The sequence below is a fragment of the Egretta garzetta genome, unplaced genomic scaffold (assembly GCF_000687185.1).
Source record: "Egretta garzetta isolate BGI_Z169 unplaced genomic scaffold, ASM68718v1 scaffold273, whole genome shotgun sequence".
NCBI classification, from domain to species: domain Eukaryota; kingdom Metazoa; phylum Chordata; class Aves; order Pelecaniformes; family Ardeidae; genus Egretta; species Egretta garzetta.
This window is the reverse complement of record NW_009259236.1, coordinates 162192-184415: the sequence shown is the minus strand read 5'-3', so window position 1 is coordinate 184415 and position 22224 is coordinate 162192. Positions and strand designations below refer to the sequence as shown.

General features: G+C 35.2%; 1 protein-coding gene across 1 annotated transcript in view; it reads left to right on the top strand.

Annotated features, from left to right (window-relative positions):
* Positions 1 to 22224, top strand: part of ATRNL1 (attractin like 1) — a gene marked incomplete at both ends in the record, with an annotated part of 304322 nt that overhangs the window by 186492 nt on the left and 95606 nt on the right. The window contains one exon of the mRNA XM_009635895.1: positions 17827 to 17879. Within this exon, the coding sequence (XP_009634190.1) occupies positions 17827 to 17879 (53 nt within the window). The remainder of the gene's footprint in view (positions 1 to 17826; positions 17880 to 22224) is intronic.

Here is a 22224-nt window from a genome sequence, read left to right as displayed (position 1 = left end):
TACTATTTTGGTATGTGGAAAACTCAAAATATATATACCTAATATATACGTTACAGGAAGGGAGTTGGAATTTAACTTGTGCCATCCAAACCAATACATTGCAGCAGATATACTTCTATAGCTAGTTCAATCATGATTTACATGAATTAATTTGCATTGACTGTAGAAAGAGATAAAGGCGGAAGAATATATTGATGATAAATATTTGCTCAGGCCTACTGTTTTGTCTTATGAAATGAGAAGAGATCTGTATGAAAGTTTTTATTTCAAGGAAAAGGAGTTTTCTAAGGTAGACCTCTCCTGAACATCCACGTTTTCCTTATTTTCAGCGTACAAGTTTAATGTATATAGTAATCCAAACATATGATTCTTTTTAATGAAATTAATTGTGAATTTAACAGAACAGATTCTGTGAATCTTAATTTCTTCTTAATAGATCTCCAGTGCTTGTGACTTTTTGAAGCTCTTGAAAATTGCTTCAATGTTCTCAGATCTTAACCCTCAGATAAAATATTATCCATTGTGCAGTGTCGATCTGGGCTTACAATTTACATCTGATAGGCCATTAGTATGGTAATTAGTAATTGGTACAAGAGTTGTTAGAGTTGAAATAAACATCTGGTTTAATCAATTTGTCATTAAGCTAGTACGAGTGTATAGGTAGCAGTGGGAAAAGAAAATACCAGCGTGATAGCTCATAGCTCTCTCTAAGCTATCAACACATAGGGAAGTTTGAAATTAAAGTAGTGCCTCTTTATGCTGCTTGATATGGATTGCTCGGTACTCGCACAAAATACCATGTCCTATTTTTATTTTAAAATCTGTTTTCAAAAACTTACAAATAAGTAAAAGAAAAGAAGCTACATTGTGATGAAAACCCTGTTGATAGATATATCTATCAGCTTTGGCTTGTGATATTTATTCATTTCATTCGCTAAGAAATAGGGAGAAAAAACAGTTTTTATATAGGAATAAGGAAATGCTCAGTCAGATGGGTACTGGTGACACTATTTGTTAGAAATCTCCTGGTGATGGAAAGATTGCTTTTCTTCTCCTCTTATGGTCTCTAATAGAAGTAATATGCATCTTCCTACTGCTGTTTTCATTTTCTGTTTTGTCTTTCACTTGATTGTATACCTTTACATATAGATGAAAATTTAGCTGCAATAGTTATATTTCTTGTTTTAAAGTTAAAACATTTCATTTCACTATGTTGCCAGTTATTAGTTTTAAACTGCTTCAGTAGTTGCTGCGAGTGTTAAAAGAAGGTTGCACATAAAGGCCTAAAATTATACATAGGTAGAACTCCGAAATATATTTTGGTGTTAAGACATGGGAGTGAGAATGCATTACTTCTCATTTCTTTTTTCATGAAGCTGCTGATAATTATATCAAGTAAGCACATCAGTTAGAGTGCTAAATTATGCTTAAAGAGTCCTTTATGTGGGGAGCATTCCAGTTACAAAGAACTTGCGTTCTTCTGCAGTTTTATGTGCAGACATCTAGGAGGTCATGCAGGTTTTATTATATATTTACCTTCTTTCCATCTCAACTCTGTTTCTGCAGTTACTGCAGAAGAGCCCATGTTCTCGTGCTTCCCCATGTCCCATGTACAGGCAGTGCTAGAAAAGCTTTCTGTGACACTAGCTTCTGCATTGATGATGGGCTAACTAAACCCGATGTATTCTTTTTATTCTGTTATGAAGATAAAGGGTACTGCATGCAACGTTTTAAAGAGCTGCTTAGAAAACAGTAGGTATTTGAACTGTAGCTTAACAATTCACATAAAGAAAAATAGGGGGCTATAAAAACTGTGTTGTTTCAGAAATGGGGTTAAAGTCCTCTTCTATAGCTGATGAGTGAAATCTAATGTGATTGCCAGTATTGTTATTCTTCTGTGCTGCAGATTAGTCTATTTAAGACACTCCTGTTTAAAAATCTGGAGGTAGACTACCTGAGATAATGAATTCTGCGGGCAGACCATGTGTAAGCACATATGCTTACATAAACATCCTGTTTTCTTTGCTTTTTCATTCTTAGCCTCGATTATCATGCGAATGACATAAAATAAACAAAATATGAAAAGGCAGTAAGTTATAATAAACAGTATTGCTGAAAAGTATCTGTAATAATTTACCTTTTATAATATAAACTAACAATTTAACACCAAAAGCAAGTTCTCTGTCATATGCAAGGTATTTTCAGGGAATGAGAACTGATAGGGCAACAACAAATAGCATAGGACCAATCCTATCTGTACTCACCCGCTGAAAGATAATAATGTCTTAATATTAGAAATGCTCCCTTATCCTTTTTACTTTTGTACTGAAAAATCACCTTTAGAAAGTAAAAAATATAAATTAAGCTGCATAACCTTTGCATGCTTTGAGCTCTCTATTTTTATTTTTTTTTTAGTGGATGTATTGAAAAGTAAGTGGTATTCTTTATCTAGCTTACTAGATAATGGGGCTGGGGAGCTTGATTACAAAGGCATAAATCAATCCAAGGGCCCTGATGATATCCTAAACTTCAGCAGTGAAGCCTGAGTGGTTTATTAGATTATCACTTCAGAAGGATTGATTTACAGCTTTAGTTCTCCATCTCCATCTATTATTTTTATAGTACGAGAAAAGGAGTTTTTCAGCAATTTAAAAAAAGAACAAAGTACTAGAAGTCAAAGTAAATACTTAGCTAGAAAAGCTGTTTTAAATAGTGACAGGAGTCTGGTTTAGAATCAAAGCAAACTTATAATCAGATCTGAAAATTCAACCTGCCACAACACTTTTCTTTCACTCACTGTTAGACAGAGAAAATAAAAATTTAGGAGTACTAAATTGCAGCAGGAGGCTGAAGGGAGAGCAGTGAGATCGCCAAACTAACATAAGAGATGTGTCCAAGGTAGCACACTGTCCTGGAAGAAAAGTTGTTGAGCTGCTCACAGAGAAGTGGTAAGAATTAAAGGGTAAAGGAGCAGTCAGATATGCTAAAAGAGATTTAATGAATCAATTTCATAAAGAGGGTTTAACTTTAAAAAAAAAAAAAAAAAGTCTGGAAATGAGTTTTACATGATTCAGAAGGAGATGAGGGCAGCAGTTACTTTTAAACAGATGCTTCAAAATGACTTTCTAATCCTGTTCTCATTTTATCCTTTCTTACATATAGTCCTGATTTAATCACAGATTTGGGCCCTAATTCAGATAATATTTAAATACACAATAACACCTTGTTACTTAAGTTTAAGAGGGGATATTTCCCTGATTTGGTGCGAATTGGGGAACATATGGTTTACTTGTTCTTTCTCCTGCTCTTGGGAGGCTAATTGTAAATTGTCACGTACAGAGTAGGAGCAAGAGTTTCACAAAACTAGTTCACAAAGTTCTTCGCATCTACTCTTGATACTTTGCTTCATTCATTCATTTTCCTTCTCTTTATTATTATTTGTTGATTTCTGGACTTGGTAAGGGTAAGGTTTTTTAAGGTAAGGTAACATTGAAGGTGACAAATGATGATTGTAAGAAATGAAAAAATATATAAATCAGTCCTTTGTGTTGAACAAAAAGATTGCCTCCTCTATATTTATAAATAAAAGAAGAGGTAACAGCACATCTAAACACATGAACAGCTTTACAGTGCCATCCACATAAAAGCAAAATACCTCTAAGATTCAGAAGTGGGAATTCTGTAAATCCATTCTTTGGGGAAGATATGCATTATTATTTTTGGTTGGTTTGGGGGTTTTTTTGGTTTGTTTTTTTGGTGGTTTTTTTGTTTTGTTTTGTTTTTTAAGAAAATTGATTTATTGTTGAATTGTACTTAAGGATTTTTTTCACCTTTTTCTATTGTATTTAAACCACCCTGTCATGTATAAAATCAAATGCATTTTCCAACCCTGCTTTTAGGGTAGAAAAAGAATAAAACTTCATTATGTTTTTTTTCTTAATGCACTTGTCTTTTTGTCATTGACTTTAACGAAACCTTTCCTATGCCATTAGTTTGTTGCTTTTGTTCTTGCTTTTTTGAATAATAGTTAACTACATGATTTATTAAATGGTTTGACATTTACCCTTCAGAAGCTTTGATTAGAGCTTTCTCTGTGCTCAGTTTTGTAGAATTGTATCTGCCTGTTTTTCATTGTCTACTCAATGTTCTGAAGTATTTCTATGCAGTTAAAGTTATGATGAAATTGCAGGTTGCTTTGAGATGTAGTTGTTATGCCACAGGATGTTGATTTTTTTTTTAATTGAAATATTTGAACCCATGCACACTCTATACCTGTCCCCGCCTTTTACCTTTGACACCTCATTTCTGCAACCTAGAAAGCTTGTCTCTTGTCTTTATTATATTTGTATCATATGAAATTTTCTGCAACATAGATGTCATTTATATACTGACCTTAAAATAAATTACAGTGAGTGTTCAGCAAACAGCAGTTCTTGGGGAAAAAAAGAATGAAAGAAATGATGACTAACATAGCTTTGTTATAAACGTGATAGAATTCAACTTAAATTATTCCAGTTAAATGTAGGCCTAGAAACAGAAAAGCAGCATTGAATAGGACAACCCAAATATTAATCTGATACATCTTCTTCCTCCATAGTGGATATATTGAGTTGTTCACCAGATATATCTAGCTTTATGTGTTTCTAATAGTATATTGTATCCAAATTTCTGCCTGCTTTTAATATAGTAGATCGTCATACATTCTATTAACACACTGCAATGAAAACTACCAGGTAACATTTTGTGTGTTCTCTTCTGCAAATTCCAGTCATAGCTAGAAGTCATGAATATTGAATAATTTTTTTTCCCCTCATAGTGCATAGGTCTACTTATCATCGGGAGCTGACAAAACCTAAGATTTTTCTTGGATTTGGAAATCTTGATTACTGCCCCTCCCCTCCCCCCCGCCCCCCCAAATGACATGCAAATCATGTCTGTCAGGGAAAAAAAATCAGGAACACCTGCACTTTTTGTTTCTAAAACAGAATATTTCACCGTAGTTCTTGTATATTTCTTATGATTAGTTTATGTGAATTTGACATTTTGTCTTTTGCATGGGTGCTCAGTCTTCTTGATAGTAAATGAATAAATGAATCCAAGATTGCTTATAAAATATTCTGCCATTTCCAAAATGATATGATGCCTACAACACTTCTCCGAAGTCAGTTTTGAAGCAGCACTTTGAAATCGCAGGGTCATTTCAGTTATGTTTTCTTTAAAAATAAAAATCCAAAAGGGAAACAACAACAAAAAAAAAAAAAGTGAGAGAAAGAAGATGGAAAGCTTAAAATTGTGGTATAGAAGCTGCCATTTTTTTAAGTCTGTCTTGTGATGGTCACTGGAGAATTTTAAAATTAAACCTGTAGATTGGATCCAAGAGTGAAATGTTTGCTATAATGCATGAGGATGCTCTGCAAATGTAAAATAATCCTAGAGGGAATTCTTTGGATTTTTTCCACTCCGATCTTCCCAAATGAGCATTCACCTCAGAGTGCATTTCTCTACTGTGCTCTCAGTTGATTTCTCTTTTATTTATGAAAAATGTGACAACTACTTTGTTTTTCTGACATGATGGACCGTTTCAGTCACCAGAATAGATTTCGGGTGACATTAAAATATTTTGCATTTGTAAGTTGTGGGTAATGTTACAAATTGTAGCATTACTTTTGCATAAATTAGAAACCTGATCTGAAAACAAGAAAAGACTTTAGGAACCTGAGAACAATTGAGGATAAGATGGTATTTTAAATAATTTTAAAATCACTATTATAATGCAGAATATATATATATATATATTACTGACAAATATTGTAACTGAATTTTTCCTCTTGAGTACTAATTTTGGGATGATCTCTCAGTTAAAAAAAAACCTAAATACTTCACAATATTAAAACCATTGGCTAAATTATTGGACTGAGGGAGTTTATTATTCTTTGACTTAAGCAAAGTGACTTGGGACAGATTTTCATGCTGGCACGCAGAACAAATTTAATTCAAACTGAGATGAAAGGTGGTTAATGTAATTGTAGCCTATTATCCTATGCAGGTTTGAGTTAAGAAGCAAAGCAACAGACAGTCAGAAAATGATTGATAGAAAATAGAAACGCTTATGGCTGGTGAAATAGAGACTTGTGAAGGGATTATGCCGTAACTGTTCCCACACAATCTCTGCATCAGTAATATCCCGCCTCTACCGTATGTTTGGATTACTAAACAGGATTTTTGTATGCCTCCTGGGTTCTCTGTATTTCTCTCTGATGTCAAAAAAGGTCCTCGTTTAGTAAATCTCAGTACTCTGTTATCCTGTTTTTTTTGCCCTTAATGTACCACTTTCATCAGTCCTAGGGATGCAGTAAAACATTGTTACAGAACTTTTTTCTTTTCTTTTTTTCCTTTTTTTTTTTTTTTTTTTTTTTTTTTTTTTTTGATTTGCTATCACACAGAGGCAAATGGTTGGTCACATAAATACTTAAAATCTTTGATCTTAAGCATGTCTGTGGGGCTCGTTGCTAGCAAGAAACCATTATTTTTACTGGAGTATTTAGTTAAAAAATAGTAAATAATAATCAGCTCTCAAGTTTTTTAACTGTAAGAGTGGTTGGTTTGTTTAGCATGGCCCTTTGCAAGCAGCATATTTCATGGGATCAGGTGGGGATTTTTTAGGACTGCATTCTGACAGTTTACCTACTTTTTATTATTCTGTTTCATTTTTCAGTAGCTGGTGTTTGGGTTTTTGCAATATGTACCAAATTTTGCACTGAAAGCTTTTAAAAATCAAAAAGACATGTCTCAGTGTCCTCGGAATACCTATGGAAAGTTGCTGAGTTTTGGAATACTTTGAAACACGTTAATTACAAAAATATTTGGACAGGTTTGTTGCCCTTGGCATAGCCCAGGAAGCAAAGAAAGCACCTTCTTTCCTGTGAAATCATACGTAGTGCATTACATACATCTCAGGTAATTCTAGTGATAACAAGTTCAAGCATCTAGTGTGATGCTTGCAAAATACAGGAGATCCATTACTAATCAGAAGTCCAGCTAAAGCTGCTGTCTTATAGTCTCTTTGTAGAGGGATTGAATCTTTGAGGTACACTGACGGGGATGATAAAATGGCTTTTTGAGGAGTGTAGCCTTTAGTTTTCCCAGTCACTCCCAGCTGGGATGCAAGAATTTTCTCATCCATTGCAAGTTATATCACCAGAGCTCTTGTAGTAGCTGATTTTTTTTTTTTCCTTCCCCTCCCCATCCTGCTTATTCTGTCATTGTTTAGGGGGAGATTTTGTATCCGGTGTTTTGAAAAATGCTTTATTCTGCAAATTGCCCTTTGGGAAGTCATTGGGATTACTTACAGAGTTAAAGGCTCTGTTCCGCACTGTACTCACACAGAAGCAAGCGTTGCTTTTCATGGTAGTCCTCTGCGGTCTGTCTATCAAAACCAACATAAACATAGTATGAATGGTTCAAGACCAACAGACCAGGACTTCTGTTATTAAATACTTCACAGTACTCTGCCGTGAGGCTACAGTGTCACTTTAGTCAGTTTTTCTTTCCTCTGTTACAGCCTTTCAAGTTTTTTTTCTTAAAGGGCAGACAACTTTTTGAGGAGAGTCAGCCAAGACTGGAAGTGTGGCAGATATAGTATTGTTTTGCAACATAGACTGTAACATTGATTTCCACTTGTTTGGCAGTTCATAAAGAGGAATCAGTGTCATCTCTGCTCCAGGAAATTCATGAGATTATGTGTTATAATGGACTAATGGAGATTGGAGCTCTTCATAGGAAAGGGACCAGAGAAAAACGAATATGTGTATTTATCTTCATACTTTCTCCAACCACCCATACGCCTCTTATGTGTTCAGTTCTTAATAGAAATTTCTGTATCTCTTGGATGGGTATCTTTTTTTAATAAAGTCAAATAAAAGATGGTGCAGTTTAGGTGAGGTTGGTATCCTAGGTATTAAAACGGACTTAAAAAGAGGCCAGACATGGTTATGATGGAACGATGATAGGCAATAAGGCATGAATTTGATGGACTTTGTCATGCGAGGGGGGTAAAGAAAGTTCTTTTAGGCAGTCAAGGAATTTGTTGGAACAACATGTTGGATAGATTTATAGATATTGAGATGGTGTGATGGAAAAAATGTGGTTTTAAAAACCAGAAGGACAAGAAAGAAGCTAGGAGTCTGGAAACTGCCATGCCTCCATATTTGGTTTTTAATGATCACTCTCCCATGGGTCACTTCTGGTATTTTTTCTGAAGGGTCACTTCTGGTATTTTTTCTGAAGGGTCACCATTCATTGTTGTTCAAGGAGAAGGTACAATTCTCTGACAGTTTCTGTCAATGTCATAGGAAACAAGTATGATAAGTAAACATTCTGCATATAATTTCTGAGTATCTAGGTAGAAATTCCTCAGTCATCTAGGAATATTGAAAGTAATTTGAAAATGTCATGCAATAGCTAGAGTTTTGGCCTCCTAAAAGTAAGGATGATAGCTTGCCAGTTGCAGTATATATTGTACTTAGGCCTCTGTAATATTTATGATTTATGTTCATATTATAACATGCCATTAACACTGTAGAAGTTGTTTTTGCAGCTGGAGGAATAATTTAGATAACATCACTATTTTCTAAAATTCCTTATTATATATGTCTAGCTGACAGCCTAGAGAAAACCATGGCATTTGAATTTATTCATTACTTTGTCTTCATTTTGCATTTAATATTTTTGAACATTCACTATATAAGCAGCATTTGGGCATGGCTAAGATGCAGTCTCCACTCCCATATGGGTGATGCGCTTTGCTTCTGAATTGTCATTTTGTCTTGGCTTACTCAGAATTTATCATTTTATTGAAGGCATTAATTGCCATATTGTGATAAATTGTAGACTTAAATGACAAGAAAATTATCAAAGTTACTTTACATAATTTGAAGTAGAAAGAGAAAAAGTAACTTGCCTGTCTTTGTACCATCTTCTGGAAATTATAGTGTATGCATGGCATCCTCAAATAAATATTTCTTAAATTGCCTTTTCCTTAAATTGCCTCAAAATTAAAGAAACCTTGGTAGTTATACAAATAGTGTGTGTTTTTTTTACAATGAACAAAACCAAACAGAAAACTACCCCAAAATCTTGAAAGCAAAGTAAAATGAATGCAAGAAAGATCAAATCAAAACAAATGATACTATCGTACTGTAGCACTGAACTTTCTGCATGAAGATTTTAATTGAGTATTTCTTTGCAATCACTTCCCTCAGTGACAACAATAATAAAATAGTCATATTAATGCACATTTAAAAAAAAAGCTGTTTAATAGTTAATACAGTTGAATATTTAATATACTTACTACAAATACACTTAGTTGTGCATTTTTACAAATCAGTGATGACTAATAAAAATGCAGTAAAACACTTGGGATTTAGTATATGTGTGTGTATATATATACATTTAATCTGGTCTAATTTCTAAAGCCATTTACAATACATTCACTCTGACTGTCAGGGGCCTGTCAGAGTATTTAATGTTGCTGAAGTGTTACCTCTCCTGCTATTTTTGAAGACTGGTTTCTAAATAATGAAAATATAGAAACACCCTTGGAAACTCCCAGAACATCACCAGCAGCAGTACACCTGTAGCATTTTGAAATTACTGGCAGAAGAGTTCATGCTTATAAATATGAATTTTTAAATGGGTTTAACAGTGCTATTTGAACAGGGAGGTTTTGAAATATGAAAAAATTTAGTCATTTTAACCAAAGGCCTATACTTCTTGTTTTCATGATTATATGAATATTCTTTCCATGAAATCTTAGTGAAAATAAAATCAGTGTTCCACTGAGAACTTTATATTAAAAATTATTGCAAAAGAAACTGTTTACAAACTGCTTATGCTTAGGGATACAGATTCATGAATATGTTGTTGATATTAAGTTAACATTTAACACATTTCATCCATATTTATCTTTTAAAAGAATGAAACATATGTAAATTTTGTGAACCATTCGCTGATTTTTACAAAGTAAGAATTTGAGAGGAGCTGCATTTCAGTTTAAGCCGTAATAAGTATTCATAAACTGTGGATTATTATTTTACCATTGCTTCTATTTAATTCTTCTATCTAAAAAGAAATAAATAGTTGAGAAAACTATGCTAATATTTCTTGGAGATGTGGTTCAGACCAGTGTAAACGTAGCGTCTTATTTTGAGCTGTCTGGGATATATCTAACATTTACTTTCTGAGGGCTGGAGAAATGTCTGAAATAGGTCAAGATGCAAGAAAAGAAATGTACATATTTCTCCTCCCCTAGTTTGAAAGAGCAGTTTCTGACAGGTGGGAATCCTGCTTTTCCAAGTTCACCCTTTTACATTTATAAAAGCTTGTGTGCATCCCTGCCAAAACCATGGCCATTCATAGAGAAAGCAGAGTGCCAGAGGTAAAGGGTAAGGCCATGGACATGAAATTTTCTGGTTCAGAGTAAGCAGCATCAAATCATTGGCATGTGAAATCCATTTGGTCTCTGATTCATGAAGACTAACAAAGATATTTTTTGTCCAGATAGTTCCAAATGATGGCCATAGGTTACTTAATTCTTGTATAGAAGATGAGTTAAAAATATAATCTAGAGTTTATTAGAAAATCTTATTTTATCTCTTAACTAATTTATCTTAATTATATAATAAGTTTTTTTACCCATTTGAAAGTTTATTTTCTCCTGTCATTACTTCAAAAAGTATATAAAACTCCTATAATATTAATTATTCTTGATCTTGCAGGGAAGAAGGATTTGAGTAGCATGAGGGAAATCTGGAAATGGAAAATTTGCTTATGAAGCTAGAATGTTTTAGTTTTTCTTTTGGTGAGATCAGCCTAGATTTAAAAAAAAAAAAAAAAAAAAAAAGTATTGCTGGCCTAAGCCTTTTTCAGGAACTGTATGAAGAGGAGACAAATTAGTCTGCAGAAAAAACATTGTCTCAGGACATCATTATATGCACTTACAAAAGAAACAAATAAATCATTTCCACACATTATTAAAAAGTCCTAACTGGAAACATAAATCCTAGTACTTTTTACCCTTTTAGGTTATCATTATCTTAAGAGGTAGGCTGAAAAATCTTTAGATATAAAGCAGAAAGGTTGCTCATGACTGGAAGGATCTTGGCACTGAGAGGAGTGAAAGTGTCCAATTTTTACATTAGAACCAAAGATGCTTTATTGTAGCTCAAAAACATTGAGAGAACTATTCACGTACTTCAGTATTAATGGAGAACATTGGGACATCATAGTGCAATGTCAATACGGTCAAGAAGCAAACCCTTAACTATTAGAGGGATATATTTGCATTTATAGATTATTAGTTTGTGTATTTCACTGCAGCAAAATAAAGATTATGGTAGCAGGACAAAGATACAATAATTATTAGCAATTAAACAAACCTCTTCCCTGCAAATCACAAAGCACTCATTAAATTTGCTGACAATACCTATTTTTCGTTAAATATATCATTTGAGCTCAATTATCGAACCTGAATCTTAGCACTTCTGTGGAAGAATGATGCCACTTCTGAATCTTTTAAGTGTGCTTGAACTCCCAAAAGATGAGACAGGCTGGTGTAGCGGAACTTTGCTGGTTGTGAGGTCACTCACTTTCACTGCTATCGACCGTGTCTGTTTAACTGTTGTTGATGGTGAGAAGATGTGGTTGTTCTTTGGCAGTTCTGTGTAAAAGGTGTTGAAACCAAGCAGGCCTGAGCCAAGACTTGGGGAATTTTGTTTTCTTGTATCCATGTACAAGTGTGGATTGGGATTCCGGGTATCAGTCACTCACTGTTCTGGACCAGGTAATAACCCAAGAACAGCTGAGGTTGGTGCTTTTGTCCATGAGTCTGAAAATGAGCTGCAAATCCAGAGTTTCTATGGCATCACTTCCAAATTGTTGTGAATTACAGCCAGTTACAGTTACTTACTATAGTTAATCATATACCTTAGCTAATTTTCTCATTGCTGGGAAGTATTTAGAATAGGAAGTCTTACATGACTTTCAAGAAGGGGTAACCAACAAGCAGGGTAAATACCTGTGTGTGAGTCTGGGCTCAGCTCTGTGTTACTACATTGTTATTACTAAAGGTCCATCAGCTATCTCTTAAGTATCTACAAAAGCTGCAGTCAGAGCACCATGGACATATTTTTAATGCTGAGGATGTAGTAATATATAGTAGTATGTAGTAATGCTTCATAGTCCACTTATGATGCCACACATCATGTAACTAGAGAAGACTTAAGTTTAGCTTTACAAACACGGTCTCAACTTTGGTTATGAGGTGTCCCAAGTAACCAAATTAGGTTATGTTAAATAGTATTCCACTACTCAAAAATTCCATAGCATCATGCCACTGTGGTACCAGGAAAGTAGCATGAAAACAGGAGCCTGTTTTGCAAGAACAGGAACTGGGACAAGGTGATCAGAAGCAGAAATGAGTGATGGAGGACAGCAGGAGCAAGACCACTAGATAGGGGACAGAATGAGAAGTAAAGGCTAGAACAGAGTTGAGCAGAAGTTGAATAGTAGTCCCAGAAGACATTCTTACTCGTCTAAAAGCTGGGGCAAGTCACCATTCGGGGCCCAGCAATAGTCTGCTAAGTCCATTAGTCTTTATCTTTCAGAAACCTCTTGTAGATGCAATGCTGAGAACCTAGGCAAAATCCCAGACCTGTCCATGACCAGCTGTAGATCAGAAAGATGACTGCTTTTCCCCAGACTCTGTGCAAGTGGCCTGTGTTAATATGCAAGGACAAAATATGAGGTAAGGGTCATAAATATCTACTCAGTATAGTTGACAAGGCTGCACCTAGGACAGAACAAGACACAACTGCCTCAGCAGGGAGTCAGTTGAATAAAAGAATATTGTCTTTTAGAGTGGTCTGACATACATTTTTGTCTGCCCTGAGAGTTTGACATTAGAAACAAACTCAGCTCAAGGAAAGACAAGCTGTACTTAGGTTACCCTTCCCCTGTTCCTCTTTTTTTGCTTCACTTTTAATTGAAAGGAAAGGTTTACCAATTAGTGGTGGCAGCAGAAGTGCAGAAAATCCTGCCTTCATTATCAAAGGTTAGATGAACTGTTATAAGAAGGTTTCTACCTGATCAAATCACTAGTCTAGAAAGCTGTAGATCTAGGTTGGTGTTATATTCTGACAGTTTTCTTTAGGCAAGAAGCTTGAAGATAAACCCTTCCTTAAGGGAGATACCAGTAAGCACAATAAAATTAGACATATATATTCCTCTACTGACAGTTCCTTAGCTTTCTTGAGGTTGGAAGATGTGGATATAGCGCACAAGATCATATACTATGCTAAGCTTCAACGGAGGGTCATTTGTAAACTCTCAGTCTTACAAAAACCCCTTTCATTCATTAGACCAAAAAACCCCAAATCTGTGAATATTAATGTAAACATGTACTCTTGGATACACGTATGGTATTTAAAGACAGAACTTATCATTGACTTTGTCATAAACGTAGGAAAAGTTACTTTTTTTAATCCATTTCTCCATAACTTTTATTTTTAACTCCCTGGAAATATGGGGAGAAAAAAAGAAAGTAAAAGAAAATGGTTCCGTTTTGAAAGGATAATTGAGGGAGAGGTTGGGGAATAACTGCTAATAGCAGGCCATCAGAAGGTCAGTGAGCTTGATGAATTGAATACTTTTGTATTGGAACAAACCGTAGAACTTAGGTGTAACCTGGTAGGAGCCTTCCTCCATTTGCCCTTGTAAATGGGAGCTGTGTCTTTGGAGGCATGCCAGAGTGGAACTGCTCATTCATTATTAGCACTTAAAGCAAATGATCATAGCCCTATGGCACATAAAATAACGAGTGTAGCTCCCATTTCACAGATACAAGGCATATATTATGCTTCGCATATGGTCAAATGTGTGCTGGCTTTTGAAAAAGGTACAAAAATTACTACAATGAGTAAAGCTCATAAGGAAATAATCCAGCAAATAGGAAATTTTGTAATTGGAACCATACTTAATGACTAATGCAGAGCAATACATATGTGTAATGAAATAGGATAGGATTAAAAGGCAAAACTAAATTTATTCAGAACCTAGCTGACATACTCACGTGAACAATTTTAGATGTATTCCTAATCCCATTAGTTTCATCTTTTCAGTCTGCTGAAAACTAAGTGTTTCAATAGCATCTTTCATTTGAGTTAAAGCAGGCTTCCCTAACTGGTAAGAACTCTACCTCATGCTATTCCTGCTATTATGAAAGTGTTCTGCACACCACGGGACAGAGGAGGAAGCATGAGGTGGTGCAGGGTTCTTTCTGGATCTCAATAAGGCCTGGCAACAAATGTCATAAGAAACTAGCTGGTTTAGTAAGGTGGAATAAAAAGAGGAATACAGGTGGCAGGTAAATCTTACGCCCCTTTAGTTGCTGGGAAGCATACAGCACTGGATGGGCCCAGCATGGATTTTCCCCCGGTGTGCGGCACAGGCCCCATCTGTGGAGAGGTTCCTCCCCCCCCTATACTGTGGTGCCTTTTATTTTGTGTGAAAAAACCCACGTCTGTCTCCTTCTGACAAGCTGGAAGGTCCTCTTTGATAACACCTAGCACCTTCCCTTACAGGGGCTACTCACACTCGCAGACGGGCTTCTCAAGCCTGATGAAGAAGGACCAGTAGACCATGCCTTGCCCAAGCTCACTAGCTCCTTGAATACAATGTCTCCCGTGAGGTTTCCAATGCAGAAAATATAATAAATATGATAATATATCAAAATACTTTGCCGTGGTGTAATTCACTGTTCTTTTTCTATTATGCATATTTTATCATTTCATCATGCATTATGCTGAAACAACTGAAACGGCTGGCTGTAAAATTGCATTGCCATTTTCTCTTCAAGATTCTTGAAGGTCACTTCTATAATTGTCAGGGAATTAGTAATTATTTGGATTTGAATGAATACTTACAAATAACTTTATATTGCAAAATACTCCATACTTAGAAATTTCTGTATTAAGCATTCTTTTCTGTGATCTTTTAAATAGTGAAACCTGTGGTGCATTAGACAAATTTTATAGATATTTTTATTTTATGTATTCCTGTAGTTTTTCTGTAATATAAATAGAAATATAAATATCAGAAAGGTATATGTGATGCTGGAAATCCCTGGGTTCTGGTGATTATTGATCCACAGGAGATGGTTTTATCTTATTAGAAGGGTAGCTGAATGGAGAAGGGAAGCTGTATGGAAAGAGCTTTTCTTTTTATAAAGATTTTCAAGAAAAAAAAAAAATTGTGTCAGGAGCAAACTAAGCTTCTTTTAGACTCTTGGTCAAATCACCACAGGTGAGTGCTGTGGCTTGCAAGAGTTCACAGCAGAATTTGTTTAGTCTCTCCTGATGGGAAGTTATACATCTTATTGTTACTGGTGGTTGGACATTGCTCTTCCATGTTGAACATAAATCAGTGCTGTTAGTGAGCAGCAGAGTAAGTTTCTTGCCTTCTGAGAAAGTTTCGTGTCCTGTCTGAGAAAAGGCTCTCAATACACAGTTATTTATATAAAATATATTTTTGTTTTCTGGTTTAGAGCTCCAGCATATTCTGAATACTGCTTGTGTTTAATATTCTACTTTGCCTTTGAAACAATTCAGAAAAAAAACAAACCTTCTTACAGTAATCTCTATCATGTTGTTATAATCTGTTGTGTGATATACTGTCTCATTTATGTGACAATCTTACATACAAGAAAAGGAAATTATTTTAAATTCTTCATTCAAAAATGATCCTTTTCCCTTAGCTCTTTCTTTCAAAATTGCCAACCTAAAGACACTTTGAGACACATGAGTCTGTTTTTACAAGCCTAATGTGTTTAAGTAGTGAGCTGTTCTTTGAAGAATTTTGATGGTGTTTTGTGATGTTTAGAAAAAAATGTGTCAGCCAGACCAATATTATTACTTGAGAATATTTTCTCCTTTTCTTTATACGTACATACAAGAGAGACATCGGCATTGATTTCTCTTCTAAATTCTGTGGAAAGGAGTGTAGGGCCAGAGTGTCTGTGTGGACAAGACCACAAATTGTGTGCTGCAGTTAGAGTTGAAGCATATGTGATTTTGTTTCCTGGAGTTGAAGCAAAAGTTTTTCTATATTGAAAAAATGTTGAATTTCCATATAGTTGACACTGCAAAGAGCTTTCACACTGTCGTGAGACCAGGAGTGGGCAAGGGCAGAGTATAAAACTTTTTCTGCTTTTTTCATTTTAATGCTACTGTAGATTATTTCCTTTATGATGCTGTAACAGAGTGTCAAGGAGGCTCTCTGCCTATTTTTGAATAAAAATGAACAAGTTAAGAATCACCATTTGGAAACTAATGAAGAGACCAACAGAAATACAAACATTATTCTACAGTCTGCTTGTTAAATGATATGGCACCCAAGTTAGAAAGTTTTAAAATATTACTCATAAATAAAATAACGCAAAAAATTTGTTTGTGATTTAAGTTACTTAGAAAAAAGTAATGAAAAGGTAGTCCAAACTATTAAATGATCCAGATTGCCTCTGGGAAAATATTTATATGGAATTTAATAGGCAGCAATAAACTTTCTCTTTGTTTTATGAATCATTTTGTGAACTTAATAATAGAAAATTATAATCTTGTTGGAGACTTCTGTGGAAAAGCCAAGAAAACCAAAAGCAGGATAATAATTTTCTGTTAAGGTACTTGGCATTTTTAGAGAAATGTTACATAACTCAATTTGATCAGTGTGAAATTCTGTAGGATGTTTCAGGTCTCTGAAAATAACTATCTATCTTATCAGTAAGAAAGATACTTCTCCAGCTTTTATCATGCATGCGCCTTGTCAACAACATCAGTATGTTGTATTCAGCCTAAAATTTCACCTAGTGCCCTAGGTGGTCAGTGAAGAGAAGCAATTGCCTCTGAAGTTCAGAGAAGCTAAGCAGCTGAGATGCTGCTGTGCTTAACAGCGCTACACGTGTGGCTACAATTTCTGAACCCAGAGCCAGCTGGGTTGCAGCTACGTAGCTTAGGACTAGCTTCTCTAGAGCAGACAGCATCACTTTGCTCCTCTGTGATGCTGTACAAATGTAATAATTTTATACCTAGGGGTGATTTGGGGTTTTTTTTGTTGTTTTTTCATCTAGAGTTAGAAATAATATGAAAGATGTGTTGCAGCTCACCAGTGTGGTGGTTGTGTGGTTGGAAATGAAGAGGGTATATTCCATCCCTCCAGGGATGGAATGAAGAGGTGTGGAAGGTGTCTGAGGGTGCAAAGCCTGGTCTGGTAGTGTTTCGGGACTGTGTATGTTAAAGGAAGACATGTTTAGGAACATTTTCTGTAGTGAATGATCCCCTTGATTGATGCTCAGCTGTTGTCTTGGAGGGGGCCAGTGGAGGGATCAAAACCAGCCAAGGGAGCAAATTATCACTGAAGTGGCATGGATAATTAGCGATCTGGTGCTCGGCCTCCCTGCCTGGCTCTCTTTTGTTCATTAGTGGAGACTTGGCACCTGCGGTAAGTCCTGCAATAGGCACTGACTTCAAGCACATGACTGAAGTGCCTTACTCAAGATCCTAGTCGCTCTGGGTTTCTTTTATAAGGAGAGAGAGGTGCCTCCGGAAAGTAGCACACCTTAATTAAGAACTGTATCCAATGCTTTTTATTTTCATTTCTTTGTGTTACTAGTAATGAAACTCTTGTGATTTGGAATAAATATTCTAGCTGCATTTTTACTAAAACTATAGTGTGTTTAATGGGAATGTTTGGTTCTTTCTTTTTTTTTCCCCCTTGCAGCTGTGACTCTGAAAATAGGTATCTTGGAAATCCGCTTAGGGGAACATGCTACTGTGAGTACTTACATTTTTAATGTTCAGTACTTAAATGCTATTTACATATTTTGTGATAATTTCATTTCCTCAGAAAAGCAAAATATTTTTCTTAAGAATTTCTGAAGTTGGGCGCATTGATGTTTTGATGGAAAAATAAAATGCCCCACTGGGCTTCTCTGTTACTTTGTCCACAAGAATGCAAACTGAAGTCTACTAAAAGTTGGTTCCTTATGCCTAGGTGAGAGGGACTGACCAAGCCATTGGGTTATTCTTTGTATCTCAACGTATGTGAATGAAAGAAACAAGTAATTGTGTCATTGTTTAAAAGACAGAATTTGTGGTGGGGAAATGCAAATAGGCCTAACAGCGGCATTTCCTGGGTGTATTCTGAGTGGTTTAGCCAGTCTGCTTCCCAGGGACATGATACAGAGCTGCTCTCCAGAGTGCCATAAATGATACTGTGTGTTGTCTCCATGTTCTTACTGTTGTAGAAAAGGTGCCTCTGGCAAATTTACTTTAAAGCATTACATGTCTTACAGTTGTAGTGAAAGACCTGAAGGGATGGGAATGCCTATTACCCATGTGCAGAAATCCCTTAGTGAGCTGTGCCAGTTCTGCTGTGCCAGTATATAGTTAAATAGTATATAGTTAAATATATAGTTATATTATATAGTTAAATAGTAATTTTAATCATCATAAAAACATATGGGATGTTGAGAACGCTGCTTTACCTTTTGTGACTTTTGCACATACCTGCTCAATGTCAGACAATTGGATCCATTTGTCTGTTGTTTCCTAACACCACCTCTACCTCAAACTTAAATTTACATAAAGAAATATCTCTGAATATATTGATAGCATCCATCTTGATCTTTGGCCTTGGTTTTCAAGCATTTAATTTTAGAATGTACACAAAAGCTTTGTTTTAGAATCTCTTTAAGGCACAATTTACCTAGTAAAAGAATGTTTCTTTTCTTTGCTAATGTTTCTTTTCTACCTTAAATGGTTTGCATCTGCAAGATACGTTTTGCAGAAAAAAAAATTGACACATACCATATTACAGATGCTGACATATCCCTAGGCCTAACATTTATTCCTGTTGCCAAGTATTCAAGAAATTTACTGTGGATTGCTTTTGTTTTGTTTGGTGGTGTGGGTTTGTTTTGTTGTTTGTTTGGGTTTTTTTTTCTTACAGACAAGTTGACTTGAAATGTAATACTTTAAATTGGAAGATGATTTTTAAATATTGTAGTTTGAAGATGCTGTTGACATTTTTGACAGTTTGTATAAAATAGACCAAGTTAAAAATACTTATTAAAACTGTGTTCTAAAGTTATTGTTAATGAAATAAATTAAATTCCATTTGTTGTTTGTTGCATAAGAAATTTTTCTTACTTCAAAACAAATTTCAGTAGTTAGAAGAGTGAATTTTTGTGTTTGAGTTTTATAAATTTTGTACATTTAAAGCTAGATAACAAGTAAATGAGTACATGAGAATTTCATACTATGAAGAGAATATATAGGCTATTTTGGATATGTGTATCAACATTTGCTTTGTCCTTTAAAAAGAAACGTTATTAGATTTAAGAGATGGAAAAGAAATGACAGTAATAAGATTTGTAGACCTCAGGCACCTCCATGAAAACCCCTTTTTTTTTTTTTTTTTTTTTTTTTTTGTTGCTATCATGTTCCAGGTTGGGTCTATAAATCATGTTGGAGACAAACTGTACTATATTCAAGATACCCTTTCACCTTTAACTCACTACTATTATTTGTCTTCTGTCAGATTTAAAAGTACTTTAAAGATCTTGTTGTTCTGGAATGATAAATCTTCTTATAATACTTTCAGTAGTTTAAAATACCATATAAAAATGATTTTCAAACTTATTTTATCTGAGCCTGTGCTAATTTAAAATAATGGAATACTGTATTTCTTATATTTAGTGGCTGATGCATCATAATGGGAAATAATTTGTTAATTTGTGGATTAACTGACTGGCCTAAGATATCAGTGACAATTTCTTATCAGCACTGTCCATTACCTGCTAAATCATGTATTAAAATATATATTATGTCATAAAGAGATGCTCCGATTTCTTATATAGATAAGTATTTTAAACTATGGCCTTGCCATGGGCTATAATTTGTTTAAGAAGATGTTTTGCTTTTGTACAAGACAGACATTTGGATGGTATTTTTCTGTTCTTATTTTACTACTCTGTAAGAAACTTTCTCTTCAGACACTTGTATTGCTGTTTTGCTTCTCCTTGAAGTGAAGAATATTCTTATTTTCTACAGCACAGGAATAGGTATTACTCAGGAGGGAGGAAAATCCTGAGGAAAAACAAATTGTATATACTTATGAGCAGCATAATTTTATGAGAAAGAAAAATTCTAGGCACATTTGTTTCTATTACTTAGAATCAAAATCAGTGAATGGTACAAAAATAGGAATATAACTAGTAATTTGCTGTATGGTTGGGATCTTCTTCAGGAAAGTTTTCAGTCACATGCTTGAGTTTAGCCATCTTCAAAATGACCAGTTTTAAGTGTTCAAATTTTATCCTTTTTTCGCTTGTGTAAATATTTGCCTTAAATTGGAATGCTTTTCTAAGGCAAAACCTTAGAATTCAATCCTGAGTGTATGGCTAACTTTTGTGTGATATTGGATGACCTCAATTTCTCTTTCGCAGCAGGATGTGGATTGAGAATGCTTGTTGCCTTAGAGGAACTTTCTGCAACTTGTGATATTGTGAATACCCACTGCCCTGGTTTCCTCTCTTTCAGCTCTCTGCCCAGTTTACACAGTTTTTGCCTATAGCCCTCTCCTCCCTCTTGCCTGTCATTGCTGTCCTCAAGCCTAGGAAGGGAGAACAGACTGGTGCTACTATAGGCACTGGTAGTAACATCAATAGACTGTTTGAGATAGTAAGTAAGCTCTAAACTTGAGTTAGCCAGTGGGACAGCACAGATTGTTTTAGCTTTTTCCTTATTTGTTTCCTTTAGTAGTGATGTAGGAGAGTAAGCAGAATATTAATGCTGTACATGGAGAGTGTTGTGACTGGCAAAGTGACCTGAGCACAAATGAAAACAGAGGAAAATTACAGATGGACCTAGCATGATCAAAAAGAGTGAGATTTATACAGGATGTAGCATGCTGCAACATTGCAGTGTCCCACATAGTTGTTAGAATTTCCACTAGTTGAGCACTCCTATTCCACCAAGTTGCCTGTTCCACCAAGAGAATTCCTAGCTAAGACCAGTCTAGTAGCCAGCTAAGAAAGTGTAGTTGAAAAAATGTATGTGGATTTACACACCTTAGTTTCTTATTCCCTTCTGCCCTTTAAAAAATGTTTAGAAGCATTCAATAAAATTGCAATAAATTAACAATTTTGATTAATCTGGTGCTTATCTTTGGCCTGGACATACAGTTTTGTGGGTCTTTGACTATCTGTGTGCCCAGAGAAAAAGCAGTGGAAGCTTGCCTTTTGCATTCAGAACTGCATCATGTACGCAGTGTAACACTATAGAGCTTACTGTGCTGCAGACCAGGCCCACTTTTAAGTTTGTTAGAGATTAGAACATGACCTTTGAGAAGGATTAGAGAATCCAGGAATGAATAGAGGTCAGGAGGGATGGGTCACATACAAAGAGGATTAAAACGCGATGGGGCTGAATGATTCATGGCTTTTTGTAGAATTAAAACCTATTTATTGATCATTTATTCCACATCTTCACAAGAACATAAACCTCTGATGGAGATATTTTTTGGATTTACAGCCTTTAAAAAAGAGGAGGCATGAATATCTGTACGTTAAAGAGGCTGAATTTTATTTTGACTCTTCCTGGGTTCATTGTGTTTCCTTCCAGGGTTCTTTCTAATCTTTCTCTCACCTCAATGTTTTATGAAATGTCATTTGTCGATGGCTTCACACAGTGACTCATCAGCCACTATTTCAAATATTGTTCTGAGATGAAGCGTGCAAAAAAGGAGAAGATGGTAGGCGCCTCTGCAGAAGCCTTAAGGGTCAGGTGTACTATGGAGCACTGGCACCACTGAGCTTTTCCAGTCAACCTTGTGGACATGGAGGGGGGAAATGGAAAGCCAGAGAAAACATTGCTGAGTTCTCAGATGTTTATCACTAAAAAAAAACCCACAACAGAATGACTAGTAGGAAAATAATATTCATGGGGGTTTTTTTAAATTGTCTTTGGATAAATTTTATTAGCTGGGCTTTTTTATTGCTTATAGTACACCACAGGAAAAATATGCGATCATATGGGAGCTACTAAATATTTTGCAACAACTTTTGGGGGAGTGACCTGAATAATTGGTTTATGGCTTCAGCATGCCATTCTAAAC